The sequence below is a fragment of the Pelophylax lessonae genome, assembly GCF_965119305.1.
Source record: "Pelophylax lessonae genome assembly, chromosome: 11".
In the NCBI taxonomy this organism is placed as follows: Eukaryota; Metazoa; Chordata; class Amphibia; order Anura; family Ranidae; genus Pelophylax; species Pelophylax lessonae.
This window is the reverse complement of record NC_138778.1, coordinates 178,859,980-178,883,129: the sequence shown is the minus strand read 5'-3', so window position 1 is coordinate 178,883,129 and position 23,150 is coordinate 178,859,980. Positions and strand designations below refer to the sequence as shown.

The window sequence follows — 23,150 nt, the reverse complement described above, 5'->3', positions numbered from 1 at the left end:
TTCAAAGGTCAGGGCTCTCAAAAGAAGCCGTGGACAGGTAAGCAGAAGTCCGGCCAATCCGGATCCGCTGCCCACAACAGTGCGGCCTGAAGGGGCGCCCTCACCCGGTTCTGGGGTGGGGGGACGCTTGCTCGGTTTTCTACAACCTTGGCTGGCCCGTGTTCGGGACAGGTGGGTTCAGGAAATCGTTCGATCTGGTTACAAGATCGAGTTTCTCTCTCGGCCGGAGAGCAGATTTTTTCCCTCAAATCTTCAACTGTCTCCGGAGCGTTTGCGGGATCTGCACCTGGCGGTGCGGGACCTGAGAGCTCAGGGAGTGGTGGTCCCGGTGCCTCATCGGGACAGATTTCGGGGGTTCTATTCAAATCTGTTCACTGTACCCAGGAAGGAGGGCAAGGTTCGTCCAATTCTGGACCTGAAGGCTCTGAACCGCTTTGTGCGGGTTCGCAAGTTCCGCATGGAATCTCTGCGGTCGGTGGTGGCTGCCCTGGTTCCGGGGGAATTCATGGCCTCCATCGATCTGAAGGATGCGTACCTACACATCCCCATTTTCGAGGGTCACCAGAGGTACCTTCGATTCGCCATTGCGGAGGATCACTACCAATTCGTGGCGTTGCCTTTTGGCCTCGCTTCGGCTCCGCGGGTTTTCACCAAGGTGCTTGCGCCACTGCTGGCCTTGTTAAGGGCCCAGGGCATCTCTGTCCTGGGGTATCTGGACGACATTCTGGTTCGATCTGCGACCAGCCAGGGTCTGGAGAAGGATCTGTCCGTCACGATGCAGACTCTGCAGGAGTTTGGTTGGACGATAAATTATCCAAAATCGACACTGTGCCCGGCGGTTCGTCTTCCCTATTTGGGAATGATCCTGGACTCGGTCCAAGCGAAGGTCTTCCTACCGGACGACAAAATCAAGGTTCTTCAGGGAGAAGTCCAGTCCCTCAGGGACGTTCCGTGCTCATCCCTGCGGAAGTGCATGCGGTGTCTGGGTCTGATGGTCTCGGCTTTCGAGGCGATTCCCTTTGCCCAGTTTCACACGAGGGGTCTCCAAGCGGAGATTCTGTCCAAGTGGGACGGGCGTCCGCAGTCTCTGGATTTCCAGATTTCGTTGAGCCGTCGCACCAGAAGGGATCTTCTGTGGTGGCTCCAGTCCCCGGCGGTGTCGGGGGGAAAGTCTTTTCGTCCTCTTTCATGGACGGTGATCACCACGGATGCCAGCCTGTCGGGCTGGGGTGGTGTTCTGGGCGTTCTGTCCGCCCAGGGGACTTGGTCGGATGAGGAATCCTCCCTTCCGATCAACATTCTGGAGTTGCGTGCGATAACTCTCTGCCTTCACCGCTGGACGGACAGGCTGCGCGGCTGTCCGGTTCGGGTGCAGACGGACAATGCCACGGCGGTGGCTTACGTCAATCACCAAGGGGGCACCAGGAGTGCCCGAGCGGCTCGGGAAGTGGCCGACATTCTTTCTTGGGCCGAGACTCATGTCCCGGCGATTGCGGCGGTACACATTCTGGGGGTGGAGAACTGGCAGGCGGATTATCTGAGTCGCCAGACCCTGGATCAGGGGGAATGGTCTCTCCACCCGGCTGTCTTCCAGATGTTGTGCGCGAAGTGGGGTCTTCCGGAAGTGGACCTGTTCGCGTCTCGTCTGAACAACAAGGTAAAAAGGTTCGTGGCAAGGACGCGCGATCCTCGGGCAGACGCGTCCGACGCGTTGGTGGCCCCGTGGCACCAGTATCGGCTGCTGTATGCGTTCCCGCCGATTCAATTGCTGCCCAGGTTCCTTCGCAGGTTGAACTCGGAACCACACGCGGTGATTCTTGTGGCACCGGACTGGCCTTGCCGGTCCTGGTACGCGGATCTCCTGAACCTGGCAGTCGACGCTCCTTGGCGTCTGCCTCTTCGAGAAGATCTCTTGTCTCAAGGGCCGATATTCCATCCTGCTTTACAGTCGCTGGCTTTGACGGCCTGGCTGTTGAAACCGAGGTCCTGAAGGATAGGGGTCTCTCTCCGGAGGTCATTCACACTTTGATTAACGCGAGGAAGTCTTCCTCGGGGAAGGTCTATCACCGTACTTGTAAGGCCTATTTTTCGCTTTTGTGAGTCCAGGGGGTTTTCACCTCGCACATACTCTGTGTCTAGGGTGTTGTCCTTCCTTCAGACGGGTGTCGACCAGCGTATGGCGTTGGCTACGGTCAAGGGTCAGGTGTCTGCGCTGGCCGTTCTCTTTCAGCGTCCTATAGCGTCTAACTCTTTGGTTAGTACCTTTGTTCAAGGGGTGCGACATCTGGTCCCTCCTAGGAGGGCACCCTTGCCTCCTTGGGACTTGAACCTTGTGCTGTCCGTGTTACAACACGCTCCTTTTGAACAGATCAGGAAGATCTCGTTGTCCATGTTGTCCAAAAAAGTCGCTTTTTTGGTGGCGATAACTTCGGCTCGTAGGGTTTCGGAAACTTGGTCCTTCATCTGGATAAGGTGGTCTTGCGACCCAACCCTTCTTTTCTTCTGAAGAGAGTTTCGGATTTTCACATCAATGAGGACATTGTCCTGCCTTCGCTCTGCGCGAAGCCCAAACATCCGAAGGAGGTGGAGCTGCATTCCTTGGATGTTGTTCGGGCGATTAGGGTTTACCTGAAATCGACTGAATCTTTCCACAAGTCGGATTCCTTGTTTGTCCTTCCTGAGGGACCTCGGAAGGGCTTGGCTTCGTCAGCCTCTACCATTGCCAAATGGATCAGACAGACTGTGGAACAGGCCTATACTTTGAAGGGGAAAGTTCCCCCTGTGCCTGTGAAGGCGCACTCTACAAGATCTCGGAGTACGTCTTGGGCCTGTCGTCATGGGGCTTCTGTGGCCCAGGTGTGTAAGGCGGCGACTTGGTCGTCCGTTCACACCTTCACGAAATTCTACAGAGTGGATGTTCAGGCATCGGCAGATGCTTCCTTTGGCCGCAAGGTTCTTAGTGCGGCAGTTCCTTAGAGCCTTTTGTATGGGCTTCTTGGCTGTTTGGGATACATGTTGTTATCCCTAGGTTATTTGTTTTCCTGGGATTTTTTGCTTCTGTTGAGCAAGTTTTTTCTTCTGTTGCCCAGATGGTTTCCTTCCTTTGGTAAGGTTCCTTTCTCTGCTGTGGAGACGGCGTTGCCTTGGGTGCGGCTGCGTTTCCCACCCCTCATGTTTGCACTGCTTTGGGACGTCCCCATTGTGACGAATATGAAGAGGGCGGCGACTGTCGGAGGACGTAAGAGAAAACTGAATTTTTGTAAAATCTTACCTGTAAAATTCCTTTCTCTGAGTCCTCCGACAGTCGCCGCCCCCGCCCCTCTTTTGGGGTTGTTTGTACTCTCTACTGCTATTCCACTGAAACTGGAGTATGGATACAGGAAGTGGGAGGGTATTGACTGAGGGGACCACCCCCTGGGGGTGGGATGTGTTAAAACTTTTATATTGACATATTCTGTTGCCTAGCTACTCCTTCGGAGCAAAGTCTAATACCCCATTGTGACGAATATGAAGAGGGTGGCGACTGTCGGAGGACTCGGAGAAAGGAATTTTACAGGTAAGATTTTACAAAAATATTTTTTTCTTTCTGCTATAAAACATTGAAAGAAAAAAGAAAGAAAAATTGGAATTTCTTCATCAATTTTAGGTCAATATGTATTCTGCTACATATTTTATTATTTGGTAAAAAAAAAAGCCCAGTAAGCGTATATTGATTGATTGATTTATGTGAACGTTCTAGCTTCTACAAACTATGGGGTATATTTATATAATTTTTTTTTTATATATATACTAGTAATAGCGGCGATGATAGACTTATGGCAGGACTGCATTATTGCAGCGGACACTGACACTTTACGGTAACCAGTGACAGTAATAGAGTGATCATTGGAAAAAAAAATATGCACTGTCACTGGCTGGGAAGGGGTTAAACATCTAGGGCGATCAAAGGGTTAACTGTGCGCCTGGCCAGTTTTTTTGTACACAATGTGCTGCTTTGAAGAGACCCAGAAAACATCCCTTCCCCCTGTCAGAACTGAGATATGCCTTGTTTACATAGGCATATCTCAGTTCTCTGTTTTGCTGACAATTGGCGAGTGCCAGAGCACATGGAGTGCCTGGCACCCGCAGATCAGCTTTAGCTGTAAATTATCAAAGCAGAAGCGGGCCCCCAGTGGCTTGCACGCATGCCCCCTGCAGGCGGAAGCACAGTTTTATTTATATATACAGTGGGTACGGAAAGTATTCAGACCCCCTTAAATTTTTCACTCTTTGTTATATTGCAGCCATTTGCTAAAATCATTTAAGTTCATTCTTCTTCCTCATGAATGTACACATAGCACCACATACTGACAGAAAAACACAGAATTGTTGACATTGTTGCAGATTTATTAAAAAAGAAAAACTGAAATATCACATGGTCCTAAGTATTCAGACCCTTTGCTGTGACACTCATATATTTAACTCAGGTGCTTTCCATTTCTTCTGATCACCCTTGAGATGGTTCTACACCTTCATTTGAGTCCAGCTGTGTTTGATTATACTGATTGGACTTGATTAGGAAAGCCACACACCTGTCTATATAAGACCTTCCAGATCACAATGCATGTCAGAGCAAATGAGAATCATAAGGTCAAAGGAACTGCCTGAGAGCTCAGAGACAGAATTGTGGCAAGGCACAGATCTGGCCAAGGTTTCAAAAAGATTTCTGCTGCACTTAAGGTTCCTAAGAGCACAGTGGCCTCCATAATCCTCAAATGGAAGACGTTTGGGACGACCAGAACCCTTCCTAGAGCTGGCCGTCCGGCCAAACTGAGCTATCGGGGGAGAAGAGCCTTGGTGAGAGAGGTAAAGAAGAACCCAAAGATCACTGTGGCTGAGCTCCAGAGATGCAGTCAGGAGATGGGAGAAAGTTGTAGAAAGTCAACCATCACTGCAGCCCTCCACCAGTCGGGGCTTTATGGCAGAGTGGCCCGACGGAAGCCTCTCCTCAGTGTAAGACACATGAAAGCCCGCATGGAGTTTGCTAAAAAAAAACCCTGAAGGACTCCAAGATGGTGAGAAATAAGATTCTCTGGTCTGATGAGACCAAAATAGAACTTTTTGGCCTTAATTCTAAGTGGTATGTGTGGAGAAAACCAGGCACTGCTCATCACCTGACCAATACAGTCCCAACAGTGAAGCATGGTGGTGGCAGCATCATGCTGTGGGGGTGTTTTTCAGCTGCAGGGACAGGACGACTGGTTGCAATCGAGGGAAAGATGAATGCGGCCAAGTACAGGGATATCCTGGACAAAAACCTTCTCCAGAGTGCTCTGGACCTCAGACTGGGCCGAAGGTTTACCTTCCAACAAGACAATGACACTAAGCACACAGCTAAAATAACGAAGGAGTGGCTTCACAACAACTCCGTGACTGTTCTTGAATGGCCCAGCCAGAGCCCTGACTTAAACCCAATTGAGCATCTCTGGAGAGACCTAAAAATGGCTGTCCACCAACGTTTACCATCCAACCTGACAGAACTGGAGAGGATCTGCAAGGAGGAATGGCAGAGGATCCCCAAATCCAGGTGTGAAAGACTTGTTGCATCTTTCCCAAAAAGACTCCTGGCTGTATTAGATCAAAAGGGGGCTTCTACTAAATACTGAGCAAAGGGTCTGAATACTTAGGACCATGTGATATTTCAGTTTTTCTTTTTTAATAAATCTACAACAATGTCAACAATTATGTGTTTTTCTGTCAGTATGGGGTGCTATGTGTACATTCATGAGGAAGAAGAATGAACCTAAGTGATTTTAGCAAATGGCTGCAATATAACAAAGAGTGAAAAATTTAAGGGGGTCTGAATACTTCCCGTACCCACTGTGTATATGTATATGTGTGTATATATGTATGTATATGTATATATATATATATATATTCAGGTACTTATATAGTGCTGTAAATTTACGCAGTGCTTTTACATATACATTGCACATTCACATCAGTCCCTGCCCTCAAGGAGCTTACAATCTAAGGTCCCTAACTCACATACATACACAGTAGGGCCAATTTTATATAGGGTCCAATTAACCTACCAGCATGTCTTTGGAGTGTGGGAGGAAACTGGAGTACCCGGAGGAAACCCACGCAGGCACAGGGAGAACATGCAGACTCCAGGCAGGTAGTGGTTGGGATTCGAACCAGCGACCCTCTTGCTGCTAGGTGAAAGTGCTAACCACTACACCACTGTGCCGATATATAATCTATCAGTAACATTTCTATAGGGCGGTCAGCAAGTGGTTATATACGAAGAACAGTTTCAGTTATTTATATGGATTCCCTTAACTTTTTTTTGTGTCTTTATTAATTTACTACCTAGAGTTTGCTTGTATTATCCGTTCCAATCAGCTTTATTTTATTTTATGAGTTTGCTGGTGTTTTAAAATCTGTATTTAAGATTTCTATGTGCATATAGATAAATGATCGCCTATATTTACCCATTACATGCTGTGCTGCACAGATTATGTGCAACAGCACATATCAGTACAAAGTAGGAATAGACCGATTATCGGCAAAGTCGATATGCACTTTCCCCGATATATCGGTATCGGCCCCGAAACTGGCCGATATTTTTGTGACGTCATTAAGCCTTCTTAGGCTGCCTCCCTCGCCTTGGACAGCCTCGTCTGGAGTCGGGACTAGTCTCGTTGGAGTGTATCACAGCCATACAACCACCCACAGCAGCCTGGTGCCAGCCAGCCACCCACATCCACAGGCCCTGTGCCAGCCAGCCACCCACATCCACAGGCCCTGTGCCAGCCAGCCAGCCACATCCACAGGCCCTGTGCCAGCCAGCCACATCCACAGGCCCTGTGCCAGCCAGCCAGCCACATCCACAGGCCCTGTGCCAGCCAGCCAGCCACATCCACAGGCCCTGTGCCAGCCAGCCAGCCACATCCACAGGCCCTGTGCCAGCCAGCCAGCCACATCCACAGGCCCTGTGCCAGCCAGCCAGCCACATCCACAGGCCCTGTGCCAGCCAGCCAGCCACATCCACAGGGCCTGTGCCAGCCAGTGTTAATTTCGTCGACTAAAACCGACTAAAACGTTTTCGTCGACTAACACAATTCAGATGACTAAAATACGACTAAAACTAAAATGGCATTTTAGTCTTAAGACTAAAATATGACTAAAACTAAATCGAAATTTGCTGCCAAAAATTAACACTGGTGCATGCTCACAGCATAAATAATAACATATTCGATTTTTCACTCCAGGACCAGCAGTAGTATATAATGAGTTTGGAAATTGTAGAGAAATGCTTAAATAATGCATTACAAATTACAATTGAACTACACCCATTTGATTATAGATGACTAAAATGAGTTTTAGTCGACTAAAATGTAGGGCGTTTTAGTCGACTAAAATATACTGGAGTTTTAGTCGACTAAATACGACTAAAACACTTGCAGAAGACTAAAATGGGACTAAAACTAAAATGCCATTTTAGTCCTAAGACTAAGACTAAAACTAAATTGAAATTTGCTGCCAAAATTAACACTGGTGCCAGCCAGCCAGCCACATCCACAGGCCCTGTGCCAGCCAGCTACCCACATCCACAGGCCCTGTGCCAGACAACCAGCCACCCACAGGCCCTGTGCCAGCAAGCCAGCCACCACAGGGTTCCAGACAGCCAGCCACCCACAGACGGGGTGCTAGACAGCCGCCCACAGGCCCTGTATCAGCCAGCCACCCACCACAGGGTGCCAGGTAGCCAACCATTAAGCATTAAACAAAAATTAACATGTTCAGTACCAGATTTGTGTCAGATTTGTGTCAAAAATTGTCTTTATTTTTCAAAACTCTAAATGTACAAAATATCGGCCGATACCAATACGTTGTGACCAAAATATCGGTATCGGCCCTGAAAAATATCGGTCTATCCCTAGTACAAAGTAACAGATAATGTGCTTTAGTGCTCTTTGTCAGTGCAGATCTTTGTGTGAGCTAAAGGTCCAACTGCAGTCAAGATCCTGTTCTGACAATTTCCTTCACTTTTGTCAAAACAGGATGTGATGGAAAATCTCATCTGCATTGGCAATGACAAAACATTTTTAGCATTTAGAGGGAGTAAAAGTCATTACTTTATACAATGATTTTATTGCTGCCCATGCCTTCCTGTCTCTGTTAAAGTGGAAATTCACCTAAAATCCTAAAACCTATCTAATGCTAAACCTACTAGCAGCCACATTCTTAAACAAATTTATCCAACCCTATAAAGAAGAAATTGCTATACATACATTTTACTGAAGCTTTGGTCCGGTCTCTAGCAGCGGATGCTGTGTGTAGGGGAGAACTGAAAGCGGCTGGGAAATGCCAGGTAAGAGATGCCCCCCATAGGGTTATCATGGGGCTTACATTATCGGCTGCCTCTCCTGCACACTCCCACATGGAGAAGCAGCTCAGCGTGGGACCGGAGCAGCTGCAGAACAGATAAGTAAAGCGAAAAAAAAAATTATATATATTTTCTCTTTACAGGGCTAGATGGATTCATTTTAGAATGTGGCTGCAAGTATGTTTAAAGTTAGGTGTAGGCTGAACTTCTACTTTGTCTATAACCCCCATTTCATTCTATGAGTGTCACAGGAGCAGGAAGTAAGAGACTGATGTCTGCAATGGGAATCCCAGGCAGAAATAAAAACTTGAAAACGTGGATGATGTAATTCTTACACTTGCAAAATGAAAAAAATGACTTGAGTTGTGCTTCACAGTAAAACTAAAGGCAAAACTTTTTGTAGCTTTGGATAGGAAACCAGAGGAAATCCCTCCAGTTTTGACTAGGGGACAGGAAGTGAAAGAAAATCTCCCCAATGGACAACCCCCCTTCATCCAAATCAAAAAAATGAGCCTTTATTTCTACAAAAAAACTGTACTTTATAAACCTGCGGGTCTTTGACTTGCTGTTTTCTGTGTGAATCCTATTTGCCTAAGTCAGTGAGCATTGGGAGTACAGGAATAAATCGTGTATAAATTCCACCGCCAGTTTTCAATTACCGTGAGCTGAACCTTCGCTATGTTTCAGAATTCAGTTCTATTAGCCGGACTTGCATTTTGTTAAGATTAGTGTATACAGTGCATTGCTGTATCCAGGCAGCCTCCAGTCATCAGACAAATGACACAATTGATGGCTATATTGAGGTAATTTTACTGCCTGTCTTCTGAGAATGGCTCTGCACGGAACATCTCTGCCTGTTTTCTTCTTCTACAATAGCTACAAAAAAAACAATATTGATTTTATAATGGTGTTTTCTTATTGTGCCCTTTCACAGTAAGGAGGAGTTAATGTTCTGATGGACCATCTATATGAGCTAAGTAAAGTTTGGGTCCAATTTACAACAAATGTATACGTCCTGCATTAGAAGGCTACTGAGGCACTGCTGGGAGGGAAGCTGAGTTGCTAAAGCACTGCTGGAAAGGTGGAACGGAAAGCTAAGCTACAGATTCCCTATTGGAAGCAGGGAGCTAGAGAGCTGAGCTGCTGAGTCATTTCTGAGAGGGGGGGATCTGAGCTTACAAGTAACTCAGCAGGAGGGGAGGGGGGGGGGGGGGGTGCTGACCTGCTGGGAGAATGGACTTGGAAAGTTTCAGTGCTTCTGCTGTGAACTTTAAATAAGAATCATGCCCCAGTGTAGTGAATTACCAGGGGGTCAGCTAAAGCTTGTTTTTAAGGCTCATGTACTGCTGGTTAAATCGGTAATAAAGTTGTTAAAAAAAAAAAAAAGTCCCCCTGCAAGGTAATGGCATAATGTGCGAATATGCATTTTATACTAGCACAGTATCAAAGATTCTACCTGTGAAATGGATCCCCCAAGTGGTGCGCTGGCACCGCTGACGAAGCTTCCATCTTCACCCGATCTTCATACTGGGTTCGTAGGCTCCAGCCATTTGAACTCCTGAGCCATGGTGACATTCCTGCGCATGCACATGGCATGAATGGACGAACAGCACACTCGAGAGTATTGTCTGTTCAGAGCGTAGTGTGTATGTGCCAGTGATGTCCCTGGCTGCTACAGATACGAATATACCCTAAACGGTGCACACTTAAATGTTCACCATACCTACAGGTAAGCTTTACCTGTAGGTACAACTGAAAAAGCGGACTTTACTGCTGCTTAAAGTGGAACTTCTGCTTTAAGTGCTCCTGACCCCCTGAAATATTTTTTTTTTTTTTTCTTGGGGGGGTTACCTAGAATTGACAGGTACCCACTCCCGCTCAGGCCACATAGGCGTCTTCGAACAGAAGTTCTACTCTCCCCCTTCCTCCCTGAAAAACATGTGAGGTGTCCCAGAAGATTGCCCAGGCATTCACGAAGCGCAGTGCGACTCGTGCATGAGCAGTGCGCACCTGGCTGTGAAGCCTGCAAGCTGTCACAGCCTGGTGCCCACACTAGTGATGCCGGCACTGCTGACAGGGAGAGGAGCGAGACTTCAGGCAGCCACATTGCTGGATCGTGGGGACAGGTGTGTTTTATTAAAAGTCAGCAGCTACACTGACTTTTAATAAACACAAAAACGCCTGGAACTCCGCTTTAAGAATATACACTGATCAGCCATATCATTATGACCAATGACTGGTAAAATTAATAACATTGACTATCTCAATTCAATACAATGGCATCTAATAGTGGGTGGGAAATGTCCCTGAAGTTGATATCTTGAAGGTAGAAAAAAATGAGCAGGCGTAAGGATTTGAGTGACCTTGACAAGGACCAAATTGTAATGGTTAGCCGACCGACAACTCTAAAACTGCAGCTCTTGCAGGTTTTTCCCATTTGCAGTGGTCAGGACCGAACAAAAGTAGTCCAAGGAGAAGTCTGTGACCAGGTCATGGGTGGCAAAGGCTCATTAAGGAACATGGGGAGCGACCGGTGGCTTGTGTAGTCATATCTATGGAGGCCCCACCTTGCAACTTACAGGACCTAAAGGATCTGCTACTGGCTGCTTGGTGCCAGATATCGCCGTATTCCTTTAGAGGTCTAATGGAGTCCATGTCTTGACAGGTTATGGGGAGTGGTCATACGGTTATGGCTGATCCAAAGCCTTGGCCACAGATTCACTTAAAATACCCCTCCAGACTGTAGTGTTTTTACTTTTTAACATGGATAAAGAAGCAAGGAAAGTACAAACAGAAATAATGCCCTCGCAACATATCCTAACTCTACTAAAAATTTGTACTTTGTTGCTTCTGTTGCCACCATGGGGGAAAATTTCCATCACTTCCTGTCCTACCTCCTGGTCACTAGGACAAGAAATGAGAAGAATACACACTTCTAGCCCTACAGCACTGTATGAGAAAATGTTTTGGATAGAACTGGGCTTTTAAATTATGGAGACATAACATATAGAAAGCCTTCACCTGATAAGTATTGGTACCGCCATTGCTGGCATCTTTCTGAAAATGCCGGTTTACAGGTTTTAAGTACATTGAAAGTCACAGATTTGAAACATGAGTTTCAGAATTCCCCGTCTCTATACTTGTTCCAGGTCAGTGAATGCTAAAAACAGTGTCAGTATGACAGACAGCAAGATGGCAGTCTCTAAATGGGAGTCCCACAACTGTTTACTCTTTTTAAAGTGCCCTCAAATGAATATATTTCTAGAACGAAAGGGAGAGAGAGGTGCGTTTGCTTATCTTCTTACCATCCTCCATTGCATAATAAACTATAGTTCCACTGTAAGACCTACTGTAGACATTTGTCATTTGCTTGTTACCATCTCAGCACTTGCATCTTATCTTTGCAATAGCTGCACTACATTCACAAAGAGGGAAATTTACGAAGAACTGGAGTAGCCAAAAATCTGGAGCAGCACATCAATCAACTTCTAGCCTCCGGCTCCATTGACGTTTGTGCGAATCCAAACTCCCACAATTTTCAGTGTGACTTTATACGCACTTAGAGGTTGTAAACCCACTTTAAATGCTTTTGCCTATATTAAGGCTTACCTATAGGTGCTATAAATATCTCCTAAACATGCACAGTTTAGGAGATATTTACAGTGCATGCAGCCGATGACGTCATCGGCGCATGCGCTCTGAAGGAACAGCCACCCGTGCCGTTCCTTCAGAGCCTATGCCGCGAACGGCGGCTCCCACGCGCATGCGTGGGAGTGATGTAATCGCGCCCCCGGCCAATCAGATGGCCGGAGGATGCGGACAAGGAAGCAGGACGGCCGGACATGTCGGCTGCCCTGTCACTGAGCAGGTGGCACTGCGGGGGCTTCGTTTTAAGGTAAGTATTTCATAATGAGCTAGTATGCGATGCATACTAGCTCATTATGCCTTTGTCTTTACAGGTTTTATTTTATCTCATTTTTTGTATGTGGGTTTACTTCCTCTTTAAGTCTCATTAAAGTAGTGCAGGAACCTTAGCTTAGATACGAACGCATGTCAATGAAAACAATGGGATGCTATTTGTCATGCGACTCTGTGTCCAACATTGCATCACAAGTCGCACAAGTATGAACGGAGCCTTTATTTTCAAAGCTTAACTGAACAAGCTGAAGTTAGCTGCTAATTGGTTACTCTGCTCAGCTTCTCCAGATTCTGGCTGTGAACGGTTTTAGTAAATACCCGATGTGTTTTAATGTGCATTTCATAGGGGTTATTTATGCTAAAAGTCACTTTTTTATTGAAGGTCTGGCTGCAGCACAGACGCACCTGTACTAAAGAAAAGTGGCATGAATGCAGCTTAAATTATAAGAGGTACCAAAGCCATTGGACCATCTCCATTAGACCTTCAGTACACTTAGTGATGACAAACTTTCACAGCCTGAACTACTTTATTCATATGCCTGGGGTAGAGTAATAATGCTAACACCTATTCAAAACTGAGCATCTTAGGCAGGCCATAGACGATTCGAATTACGTACGATTTATCGTTCGATAAACAAAAGCGGCACTCGTGCACATCATCGAGTGTACCATCAATGTGAGCCAAAAATCGTACGACAAAACACTATTTTTTGTGCCTTTTAACCACATCTCTACTGGACACACTCCCTACTGTTCTGTGTTTTGTTAGGCGAAATCATACAACTCACTAATGATACGAAATTCGGCTGATTTTCGCAAAAAAACCCAACATGTTGGATATGTGAATTTTTGCTGTCGTACGAAAATCTAACGTTTTACATACCACACTAACGATACGAAAATCGTTCGATAACACTGCCATTTACGATTTTCGAACGAAATTCGAATCGTCTATGGCCTGCCTTAGTATATGATAGAAAAATGTCTGCCTACCCTTCAACTTTTCCTTTATTCTGCTACAGGTCCGCTTTCATCCGCCATCCTGGAAGTTGAATTTCCTTTCTGAAGCAGAAAGTGCATTGCTAGCTCCACTTAGTGTAACTTCGTTGCTATTTTATAGAGTGCGCAGTCAGTGTGCTTTCCCTCCTCCCTGACCGCTCCATGGTCCTGATGGCTTATTTGGCCAGAATCCACATCCCGTGGCTGTGAGCCCAGACCCAAACCCCCTGCCTACACCTGGCTAGTGGAGCACACTTCCAGAAATAGGCTGTGCTTTGTAACCGAACCCCTGCAGCATCCTGTAGACCAAAGAATGGGAACAGTCCAGGCAACATAGTGACCTGTGCGACATTGGGTCTGCATGGTTTTTCATCTAACAAAGTTTCTTAAACTTTCTACTGCATGCATAATTTTTGACTTAAAATTGTATTGAGGTTTACAGTTGTCATTTATGGTAATTGCTGTTTGTTATCAACACTGACTGTGTTAATGAGGGAATAAAGCAATTTCTTTCCTTGCACTATGAGTTGAAGAAAAGAAAATTGCTTAATGTCTGCCCATACTAAGATGGAGTTGGCTTCAAGGCTGAAGATAATTCAAAGTTTTTTGGTTTGCCATACATTAGATTTCCCAAATTTCGGAAAAAATAAAAATATGCATCCTTTAGGTTGGCTGTCTAGCTTAAGAGTGCTGGCAACCCCTTCTACTCTTTAGTATATTGCCCTGCCCATGCAATCCTTTCCCTATAGCTATTTTTAGGCAGATCAAAGCACCTGCCATTTGTTTTTTTTTTTTTGTTTTTTTTTGCACCCACCCAGGAAGCCTTCGCTTGTTTTGTAAAGGCAATGTCTGGGCTTCTGATGTGTTGTTGTACCTTTTTAAAGATTCATAGGGCTACCTCAAGATGAGCCTGCCCTCTGTGTATTGCTGTCTCATTATAGGGTAACTTTGATAGTTTATAGTTTGGGGTCACACTCCTCAAAAGGTGCCTTGAGGTTGCATTGTGGCTCCCATTTGTTTTTGCAAATGAAACCGATTTGGTAAAGCCGGTCATACATGGAGCGAATTTCTTTCCTGCAACCTCGATTCCTCTATCAACACAAACAGTGTTGCTGGAATCCCTCTTGCCGGGTAATTGTTTTCTCCTGACGGGGGAAGCCGTTCCTGCTGGTAGAAAACGGTGATTATCGCTAGAGCGGCTATAGCAGCCGCTAGGATAATCGCAAGAGAATGGGGCAGACTGGTTGTACCCAAGTTGATTGATTAATCAACTTGGTACATTCAACATGCCCATTAATGGTTCTAATCTTGACTGGTTTTAGCAGGAAACTTCGTAGCAGGAGATTCATATCATGTATGGCTGGCCTTAGTTGGAGACACAGTAATAACTGGGATTACACTTTAAAACTTCTGCACAGGAAAAAAAATGTTTTAACTGAGGTTCCATTCTAAAGTTAACCTATCAAGGTGAGGATATATAGGAGCTGCTACAACTTACTTGTTTTGGGTTTTGCATGCTCTGGGATGGTCATCCTAATCTTGGGTTAATTACGTATGTATAGAACTGTTCCAAGGAGGGAAGAGTTTTTTTTTTTTTTTGTTTTGTTTTTATTATAAAGGGAGCCCGACGTCAGGAGAGACATGTGGTCATTGCCAATGTTTACTTGGTTTTGATTGTGCATGCTCAGGAGTAGACATCCAGTACTCTTTCTTCACTATAAGGAGAGTCACTAACCTGGGGCAGTTATGTACATATAAGAAATTTACCAAGTAGTGAACCCAAATGTTCCAGGTCAGTGAGTCCCCTTGTAGTGAAATAAGAGTAATTGTGAATGCTCTGGAGTAGACCTTCTTTTACTCTTTCTTCACTACAAGGGAAGTCCCTGACCTGGAACAGTTGCATTCGTTACTTGGTAAATTTCTGATATGTACATAACTGCTCAAGGTTAGTGACACCCCTTATAGTGAAGAAAGAGTACTAGATGTCTACTCCAGAACATACACAATCAAAACTAAGTAAACGTTGGCAATGACCATCTGTCTCTCCTGACGTCGGGCTCCCTTTAAACTCTGTCCTTTCAAATAAATAATAAAAATACTCTTCCTTCCCTGAGGATTCACCCAATTTACACCAACCAGACCTTTGCCAGCCGGCACCTCTGAGATGGTGTGTAGTATGTTACTCATTGTATGTTACTCATGTTACACTTTGTTTTTCCTGTATTTTTCGTTACTAATGTTGTACTATATGTACTACTAAAAATCTGTACTTTCATTGTATGTGCTAAACCTTTGATACTGTTACTGAGCGTTAAACCATTGTCTCATCCCATCGCTTACTGAAAACTGACATAGGTGACATGATTTCTACTTGTGAACTTGATTGTTGACATGCAATGTTGGCAACCTTTAATAGCCTGTACCAACTCTTTTTAAGCTGTACCAATCAAGAATGTCTTGTTTTTGATGTAACTTTTTTGTTATACCATATGTTCTGCTATGTATGTTTTATCTGCCTTTTTTTTATCAAAATCCAATAAAAAGACAGTTCCAAAAAAAAAAAACTTAAGCAAGCAGCCTGCAAAATAATGGGCAGTGAAAATTAATTGTACTTACTAATCAGGCATTAGGTGGACACTGGTGAATTTTACTAGGTTTGCTGTGGTGGTGGGTGGCGCTTGCATGCGATACTAGCCATATTCTCGCAATACAGTGTTCTTATAGTTTGGATTTTTTTTTTCCCCCCATCTCTTAAGGATTATGCCTTTCATGGAGGGAGTTGTTGCTGACGGCCCATTCAACGTTGAGGATGCTCGGGTTTCTGTTTTAAAAGAGGAGAGTAAGATGCTGGTACCTGAGGTGCTACGTGAAGGAAATGGGGCTATAACTCCTGTGGAAGAAAACTGTGCAGCGCATGTGGGTGAGGAACACATGCCGGACATGGGACAAAGACAGCCTGTAAAGAATGCTTCTCCCAGTGAATGGGAAGAGGATATGGATGTAACCAAGGATGATGGAGACCCTGTAGAATGCAAAGGCCAGAGGCACCCATTTGCAGAAGACACTAATAATATTTTGATACAGTGCAAGGAGCAAATGCAAGAAATATGTGACACCGAAGCAGCTTCTCATGTGGATGTGGTCACGGAGGTCTCCTGGTACACAGAGGAGGCTGGGTTAACCTCTGTATATACTGTGCAGTCATTGGTTATTCCTCCAGAGGGACAACATGCACAACTGACTATGGCAAATGCACTAGCAACATTTGCCCCACCATTGCTCCTCAGCCCCTTAGTAGATCCACACAGTGCTCTGGGTCCTGAACGCCCGTGTGAAGCCCACAATGCATCAGTATTGGAAGATTCAGTTCCTGGCCCACAGGTCAATAACACTGCTGTTGCCCACCATAGTGAATTACTGGTAGAGCAGATGTCCGTGTTGGAAGTTGGGGAACAACACCAAGAAATCTTTGCAGAATCTTCTACTGGAAGTCTTTGTGGGGTTAATTTACTGGATGCCCTTGTACAGCTGCCAGCTGGAGAGAGGAAAGCTGAAGCAATGGTAAATGTACAGCTGGGCTCCATTAGACTGCATGAACAGCTACTATCTGTTGACCAGAATGACCCTTTATTAAATGCTTCTGCTAGCTTGCATACACCAGTGGGTAGAGCTTTATCTTCGGAACATCTAAATGTAATCCCTTTGTATGAAGGTCCAGCAGACACTTTAGTGGTAACCCCCCCTAGCTCCACGCTTCTGACAAATAATTCCGATAGAGAAGACCAGAACCAGATAAATGTAATACCGTTGGTCAAAAGTTTAGTAGACAGTCCAGTACCACATGGTGCCATGTCTTCAGGGAATGAGGCTAGTGCCCAAGATGTGATACTATTGAGCCAAGCCACCGCAGACCCTGCAAAGGTGGTACACCACACTACACCTTTAGACAACGAAACAAGTGAACCACAGCAGAATAATCTAAATGTAATACCCTTGTACCAAAGCCCTCCAGTAACACACCACTCTAGAACACTGGGTAACGAGGGTGGCAGTCCAGAGCAAAGTGAACTACAATCTACTACAGACTGTTGTAGAGGTAAACGTAAGCATAGCTGCTCAAGTCCCCCACCTGCCAAGAGACAGCCCTATCAATGCAAACCATTGTCACTGCCTGCGTGGGCTTTTCACCAGCTTCCGAATTCTGGACTTGAGCATGCTGCAAATGGTCTCCCCAATTTGATGAAAAGAGAGAAGAAATCTATGACAAACGAGGGCACTGTCGATTCTCCCAACCCTTACTTTAACCCAAAACTCATCCAGTATGATGCTTCTTCCGAGTCAGACTGGGATTCAGGACTTCTATCTCAGAAACAGTGTAAGCACCAACAAGGTGCCCAACTGGGAGACCTATGTACAGCCCAGGTCAATCTGGATGAGAGCTGGTATGGGAGAGAGCTTGGCTCTGTGCTGGCCCAGGACCAGAGCTTGGGGTCTCATTCTACCACACAGACTGTCACTTTGGCACACACATCTTATGACCTTTATCTTAGTCAGGTGGCATCTTAGGAATGAATTGACAAAGAACTTCTACTAACTAATGACAAAAGTTTACCTGAAACTGCTTTTTTTTTTTTATTGGAGGACACTAGTTAGTTGAATCCCTCACCTAGCTTCTATCTCAGCAAGGTTTTCTTGACCTCGGTTCTCCATGATCTAAAATTAACATTTCAGAGGAGGTTCCCCTCATAATGGCCATAGTGGGGGGTTGTTGGTGTTTGGACTTCACTGCAGAGATCTCACCACTGATGTCCCAGACATATAGAAGTTCCTTAAAAAAAAAAAAAAACAATCTATATCAGAATATCAGATTTGGCCTTTATCTTCTTTCAATTGCTTCAGTCTCTTAACCTTAAATCCATCCCCCCCTTGTGTATTTGCCTTGCTTACGTTAAGTCCATTAATAAGTATGTCTCTAGCTCACAGTCTCCCTCCCTCCTTCCGGGATAGATATACCGGTGAGCCCTCTGCTTCTACCCACAGCTATTAAATGCATCCTAATGACTCTTAATGGCTCAGAGAAGTTGTAGCTGGAGTTTAAATGTCTGCTTTCCAAGCCTGCCAAGATCAAGATGCTTGTAAAAAAAAAAAACAATCTCTTCCCTAGAGAGTAGGATGGGAAGAATAGGATCACTGAGTACAGCTCCGTCACACCTAGTACTGTAGCAACCAAAAAAATAAAATCTACACTGATATAAATGTTCCTAATTTGTACTTGGAATGCAAATTCAGCTGTCTGAAGCACTCCGAAATGCCATTCAAGGGATTTTACCATGAAAGTTAATGCCTGGTGATGACCTTCCTTGTGCCTCCCTGTCGGGCTGCCTCCCTGTCCAATAGAGCCTAGAAGGGGCTGAGCTTGAAACCAATAATGCAGACGAGGATGATTTTTGCATTATTACATCACAATGGATTTTAGTGCTACTGGAGTGTTAGGGAAAAAGCTTGAGCTGTGTCTAGGCATCTTGAGATACCAGCTGTTATGCTCCAGCTGTCTTTATGTGAACAGCAGATAATTCGTTTTATTGCCAGCATAGGTATAGTTTATAGCATAGACTGTTTTTGACCATCGTAGATTTATTGAGCTACCAGACCCTCCCTATCCTTCAAAAGGTTACATAAACCCTCTCCTCGATACCGTATGTTGATGTAAGCTAGTATTGATTTTCATAAGTGCTGTCCCCTAACACAGGTCAGTAGTTGCTTTTTTTTTTTTTTAACAAGGAACTCTGTGGTACTTGCTGATAACTTAAGCTAAATGTTTAGCTAGGGAACCAGGCCTTAAAAATAAGACCATTGAAAGGAGTGCGTTTGGTGTCTCGCTGTTGTGTTCGATTTCTCCCAAGTCCAGAAAACTGAAGGCACAACATTTAAAGAAGTGCAAGCTTTGTTGCACTTCTTTTTTGCAGTTGACATTTTTTTTTTTTTTTTTTTTTTTACCTTTTTAAAGACCCCCAAGACCAGAGCAGATTTCTGTTTTTATCACATCAGAGTGTTGATTTTGCACCCAAACACCGTTCTGACTCAGCGTTGGCATACGTGAAATCTCCATATGGTCTTAAATGGTTTTAGGTGAAAATAATGGGGTTGATTTACTAAAACTGGAGAGTGCAAAATCTGGTGCAGCTCTGCATATAAACCACTCTGGTTCCAGGTTTTTTTTTTTTGTCAAGGCTTGAAGTGTTACTAAACCCAGGTCCCTGCATTCACTATATCTGGTCTCCCACAGTACACAGACCATGGCAATGCAGTTATTTTAGTAAATATAAACTGTTAATACCTTTTCTCATCAGCAGTTAGGGGCAGTCATGTTTGTGACTTTTTACTGTCTGGTTAAAGCTGTAGGATTTTTCATTTTCCCATGACCCTCTGCCTGGACAGCGCTGATTGGCCCTCTGCTGATCACATGCACTCTCCCCTAAGAAAAAAAAAAGCTCTAGCAATGCACACCAAACTGAGCTTGTGCAGCCTGACTCCTAATGCCCTGTTCTACCTGGAAATGGTCTGGAGTCTGTAGAAGAAGGGGAGGATTAGAGAGACGGGATCACACAATCGTTATACACAATGCGAATAATTAACCCCTTAGGTTCCATAGTGAGTATAACCAGCATACTTTACTGCAGATACAGACTGATTTTTACTGCTGTGGGTTTAATAACACTTTAATTGTAGAAGCTGATTGGCTACCATGCACAGCTGCACCTGATTTAGCACTCTTCAGTTTTAGTAAATCAGCCCCACTGTGTCTTCCCACCCTCTAGTGCAGTGATGGCAAAAACCGCGACACAATACCAACTTATTTATTTTAAAGTGCCAACATCCATCGCAGCACATGGCACATTTCCATCACACTGTAAACTTCTAGCGTATATTATGTATTGCCCTTGAGCTCACACCTCTCTGTTGTCCGACCACATCACACACACATTACACATCGTCATGTAATTCATAACACACCTCCTTACCATGAATCCCACCCCTCCATACAGCTCATACCACTTTTTCCTCTCCATCAAATGTCTGGTTCCCCCTCTGCAGCTCACCACCCCCTATGCTGTGGTATGGCAGTGGTGCAGTGACACTCATGTAGCCCATCATGCTCCCTCTGCCCATACACACCTCTCCTTCTATCACCATAGCACAGAACATGGTCATGTGGCGCAGCTCATTACCAACAGCTCTGGCCTCATCTCTGGGCTTTCTCACCAATGGAACGAAGTGGCTGCACTCGGCAACCCTCAGGCAAACAAACGCCCACTTCTCGCTAGTCAATAGGCTGTTCATTCCCAGGCCAAGGGAGGTGGTTGGCTGCCCAGTCAATTGGCTGTTCATCCCCCTGCCTAGGGAGGTGATTGGCTGTTCATCCCCCAGCCTAGGGAGGTGATTGGTCGCCCGTCCTGCTGGTCTGTGAGTCAGTCCAGCAGCGTTTTCTCCAAAAGTTGTGCTTGGAGTCAAAATGCAGCGGGTGATCTGGAGGAAGCAGGCGGTGTCGGGACAGTGCGTGGACACTGGGTGCCTAGTGAAGTGTGTGGAGCTTTTGTGTGTCTGGAGCTGTTCGGAAAACTATAGCTCGCATGCCCACAGACAGGGCTCTGCGTGCCAGCAGTGGCACGTGTGCCATGGGTTCCCCATCACTGCTCTAGTGGATTATCTTAGACAGATCAGGAGTACTTTAAAATACCTTTTTTACATCACTACTGTTTCCCGTAGTTAAGCCTTCAGACTTCAACCGGTGATTCCTCTTGATTAGAGCGGAGTTTTATGGTATGCGCTGCAGGAGAGGCGAGTATTTATATTATTCTTTTTACAGGTACAGCTTTGATTTAAAAAAAATAAATATATATATATTGTGAAGTGAATTTACCACTAAGCCCAAGTCCAAGGGAAAGGGAGACCCCCCTCCCCTAAGGTATTATAACCAAAAAAAAAAAAATATATATATATATATATATATATATATATATATATATATATATATATATATATATACAGTATATATATATAATTTTGGAGCTTACTAAGTGTATGTGTATGTATATGTGTGTGTGTATATGTATAATATATATATATAATGTGTATAGACACATATTGCAGCTTACAAATCCTTAAATGTGATGGCTGCATTTTTTATTTTTATTTTTTCATTATACTTTGTGACCTGGCTTAGAGTGTTTTTATTCCGGATCGACTTTGGACAGCAGCATTTTTATTCTGTTGAGCGGTAAATTGTTTGTGCGGGAGACTTGACTGAACTGACTAGATCATTGAACACCGAGCGCTCCTTACTTCCTACATTTCCAATACTGTTGGGAGGGTAAGGGTTAGATGTACCAGCAGATTTAGATGAACTTGACTAACAAATAAAGCTGGGCTCCAGGTAATGCATTTTTTAAGCTGATTGTTATTGTACTTTTGCAGGTTTTTACATTAATTTTTAAAGCTTACCATTGTAAGCACCCCTGTCCGTGGTAAATTGGTTGTCTCAACCCTCTAACAGACCAAGCAGTCCAGCAAAAATGTCAGAGGAAGTTAAAAAAAATATGTACTGGCAGGATCAACAGGTGAAAAAAATAAGGGAGAAGCCTAAAAAAGAAAACTAATGTAAACACCATATTTACATAATTGTTTTTGGGGAGGTTTAAGACCGCTTGGAAGGTTGGCATACCTGGGAAGACTTTTTTTTTTTTTTTTTTTTTTTGGCTCAAAGAATCTTCTACAATCTATAAAACATTATTATTGGCGGGGACTCTCCATTTCCTAATCTTTTGTACAGCTCCAAACGAAAATATCAGAATTGAATGGAATTGTATGCTGTGGGCTCCGCAGAAACAACTGGCTTTTGGTAAATTCTATTCATGTATCTGGTCTGTTATCAATATTGAGACTAAGGCCCCTTTCACACTTATGCAATCTAAAAGTCATGCAATTTTGCAGTGATTTTGACTGGACTTAAAGCTATGTCTATGGACCTCAAAACGCATTAAAATCGGCCCTTAGTAGTGCAGGGACTACTCTGAAGTCGTTGCGACTTGAAGTCGCACAGATATGAACACACATTGGAAATCGTGGCGTATGACTTGTCATGCAACTTTGCAGTCCCAGGACAAGTCGCGAAAGTGTAAAACGGGCCTAGACTGACATTTAGGATGAATCCACAGGCTTGGTTGAATCTCAGGAGGAACGACCAGAATTGATAGCTAACAGATTTTCAATGGCTCAGCACAAGCAATCCCACCAACTTTTGTTGTTGTTGTTTTTTTTTTTAGCTTGAATCGGTATGATTTTTATTTCCGGTATTTCCCAGTATTAGGGATTTCTACCTCCAAACTGTGAAATTGTAACCTAAATTAATTTTTTATTGTGATAAAATAAAGGTTTATTTTTATACTTGTGGTATTTGTTTTTCTGAGGCCAGAAGTGTGTGTATATGTATGTATGTACAGTATGTATGTATGCACCTATATTTCATTCTAATGTATATCTGAATCCTCTACCAGATTTTCTTGTGGAGAGATTGTTTATGCGGTTCATGGAATAAGGAACACGGAAGTGAGTAAGAGCCCATGTAGATGGAAGTTGTTTCCCTGCAACTTTAGGGCTCATTCACACTAGCTTTTGGGGAGCACTACTGCCCCCTGAACGCAATCCATTCAAGTCAATGGTGCAACTCTGAAACCGCCTGGTTGCAGTATGCTAGTGTGGGTTTTAAGCAGACGGTGAGGAGGTGATACAAGGCCTCCTCACTGCCTGTCATACTCCTCAGATATTAAACCTAGTGTTAACTATCTCTTAAAGAGTAACT

At 44.5% G+C, this 23,150-nt stretch overlaps 1 protein-coding gene across 1 annotated transcript in view; it reads left to right on the top strand.

Annotated features, from left to right (window-relative positions):
• Positions 1-18,058, top strand: part of DBF4B (DBF4B-CDC7 kinase regulatory subunit) — a gene marked incomplete at its 5' end in the record, with an annotated part of 48,475 nt that extends 30,417 nt beyond the window's left edge. Inside the window, one exon of the mRNA XM_082272406.1 lies at positions 16,048-18,058. Coding sequence (XP_082128532.1) covers positions 16,048-17,857 — 1,810 coding nt within the window. The 3' untranslated portion in view covers positions 17,858-18,058. The remainder of the gene's footprint in view (positions 1-16,047) is intronic.
• Positions 18,059-23,150: the final 5,092 nt, after the last annotated feature.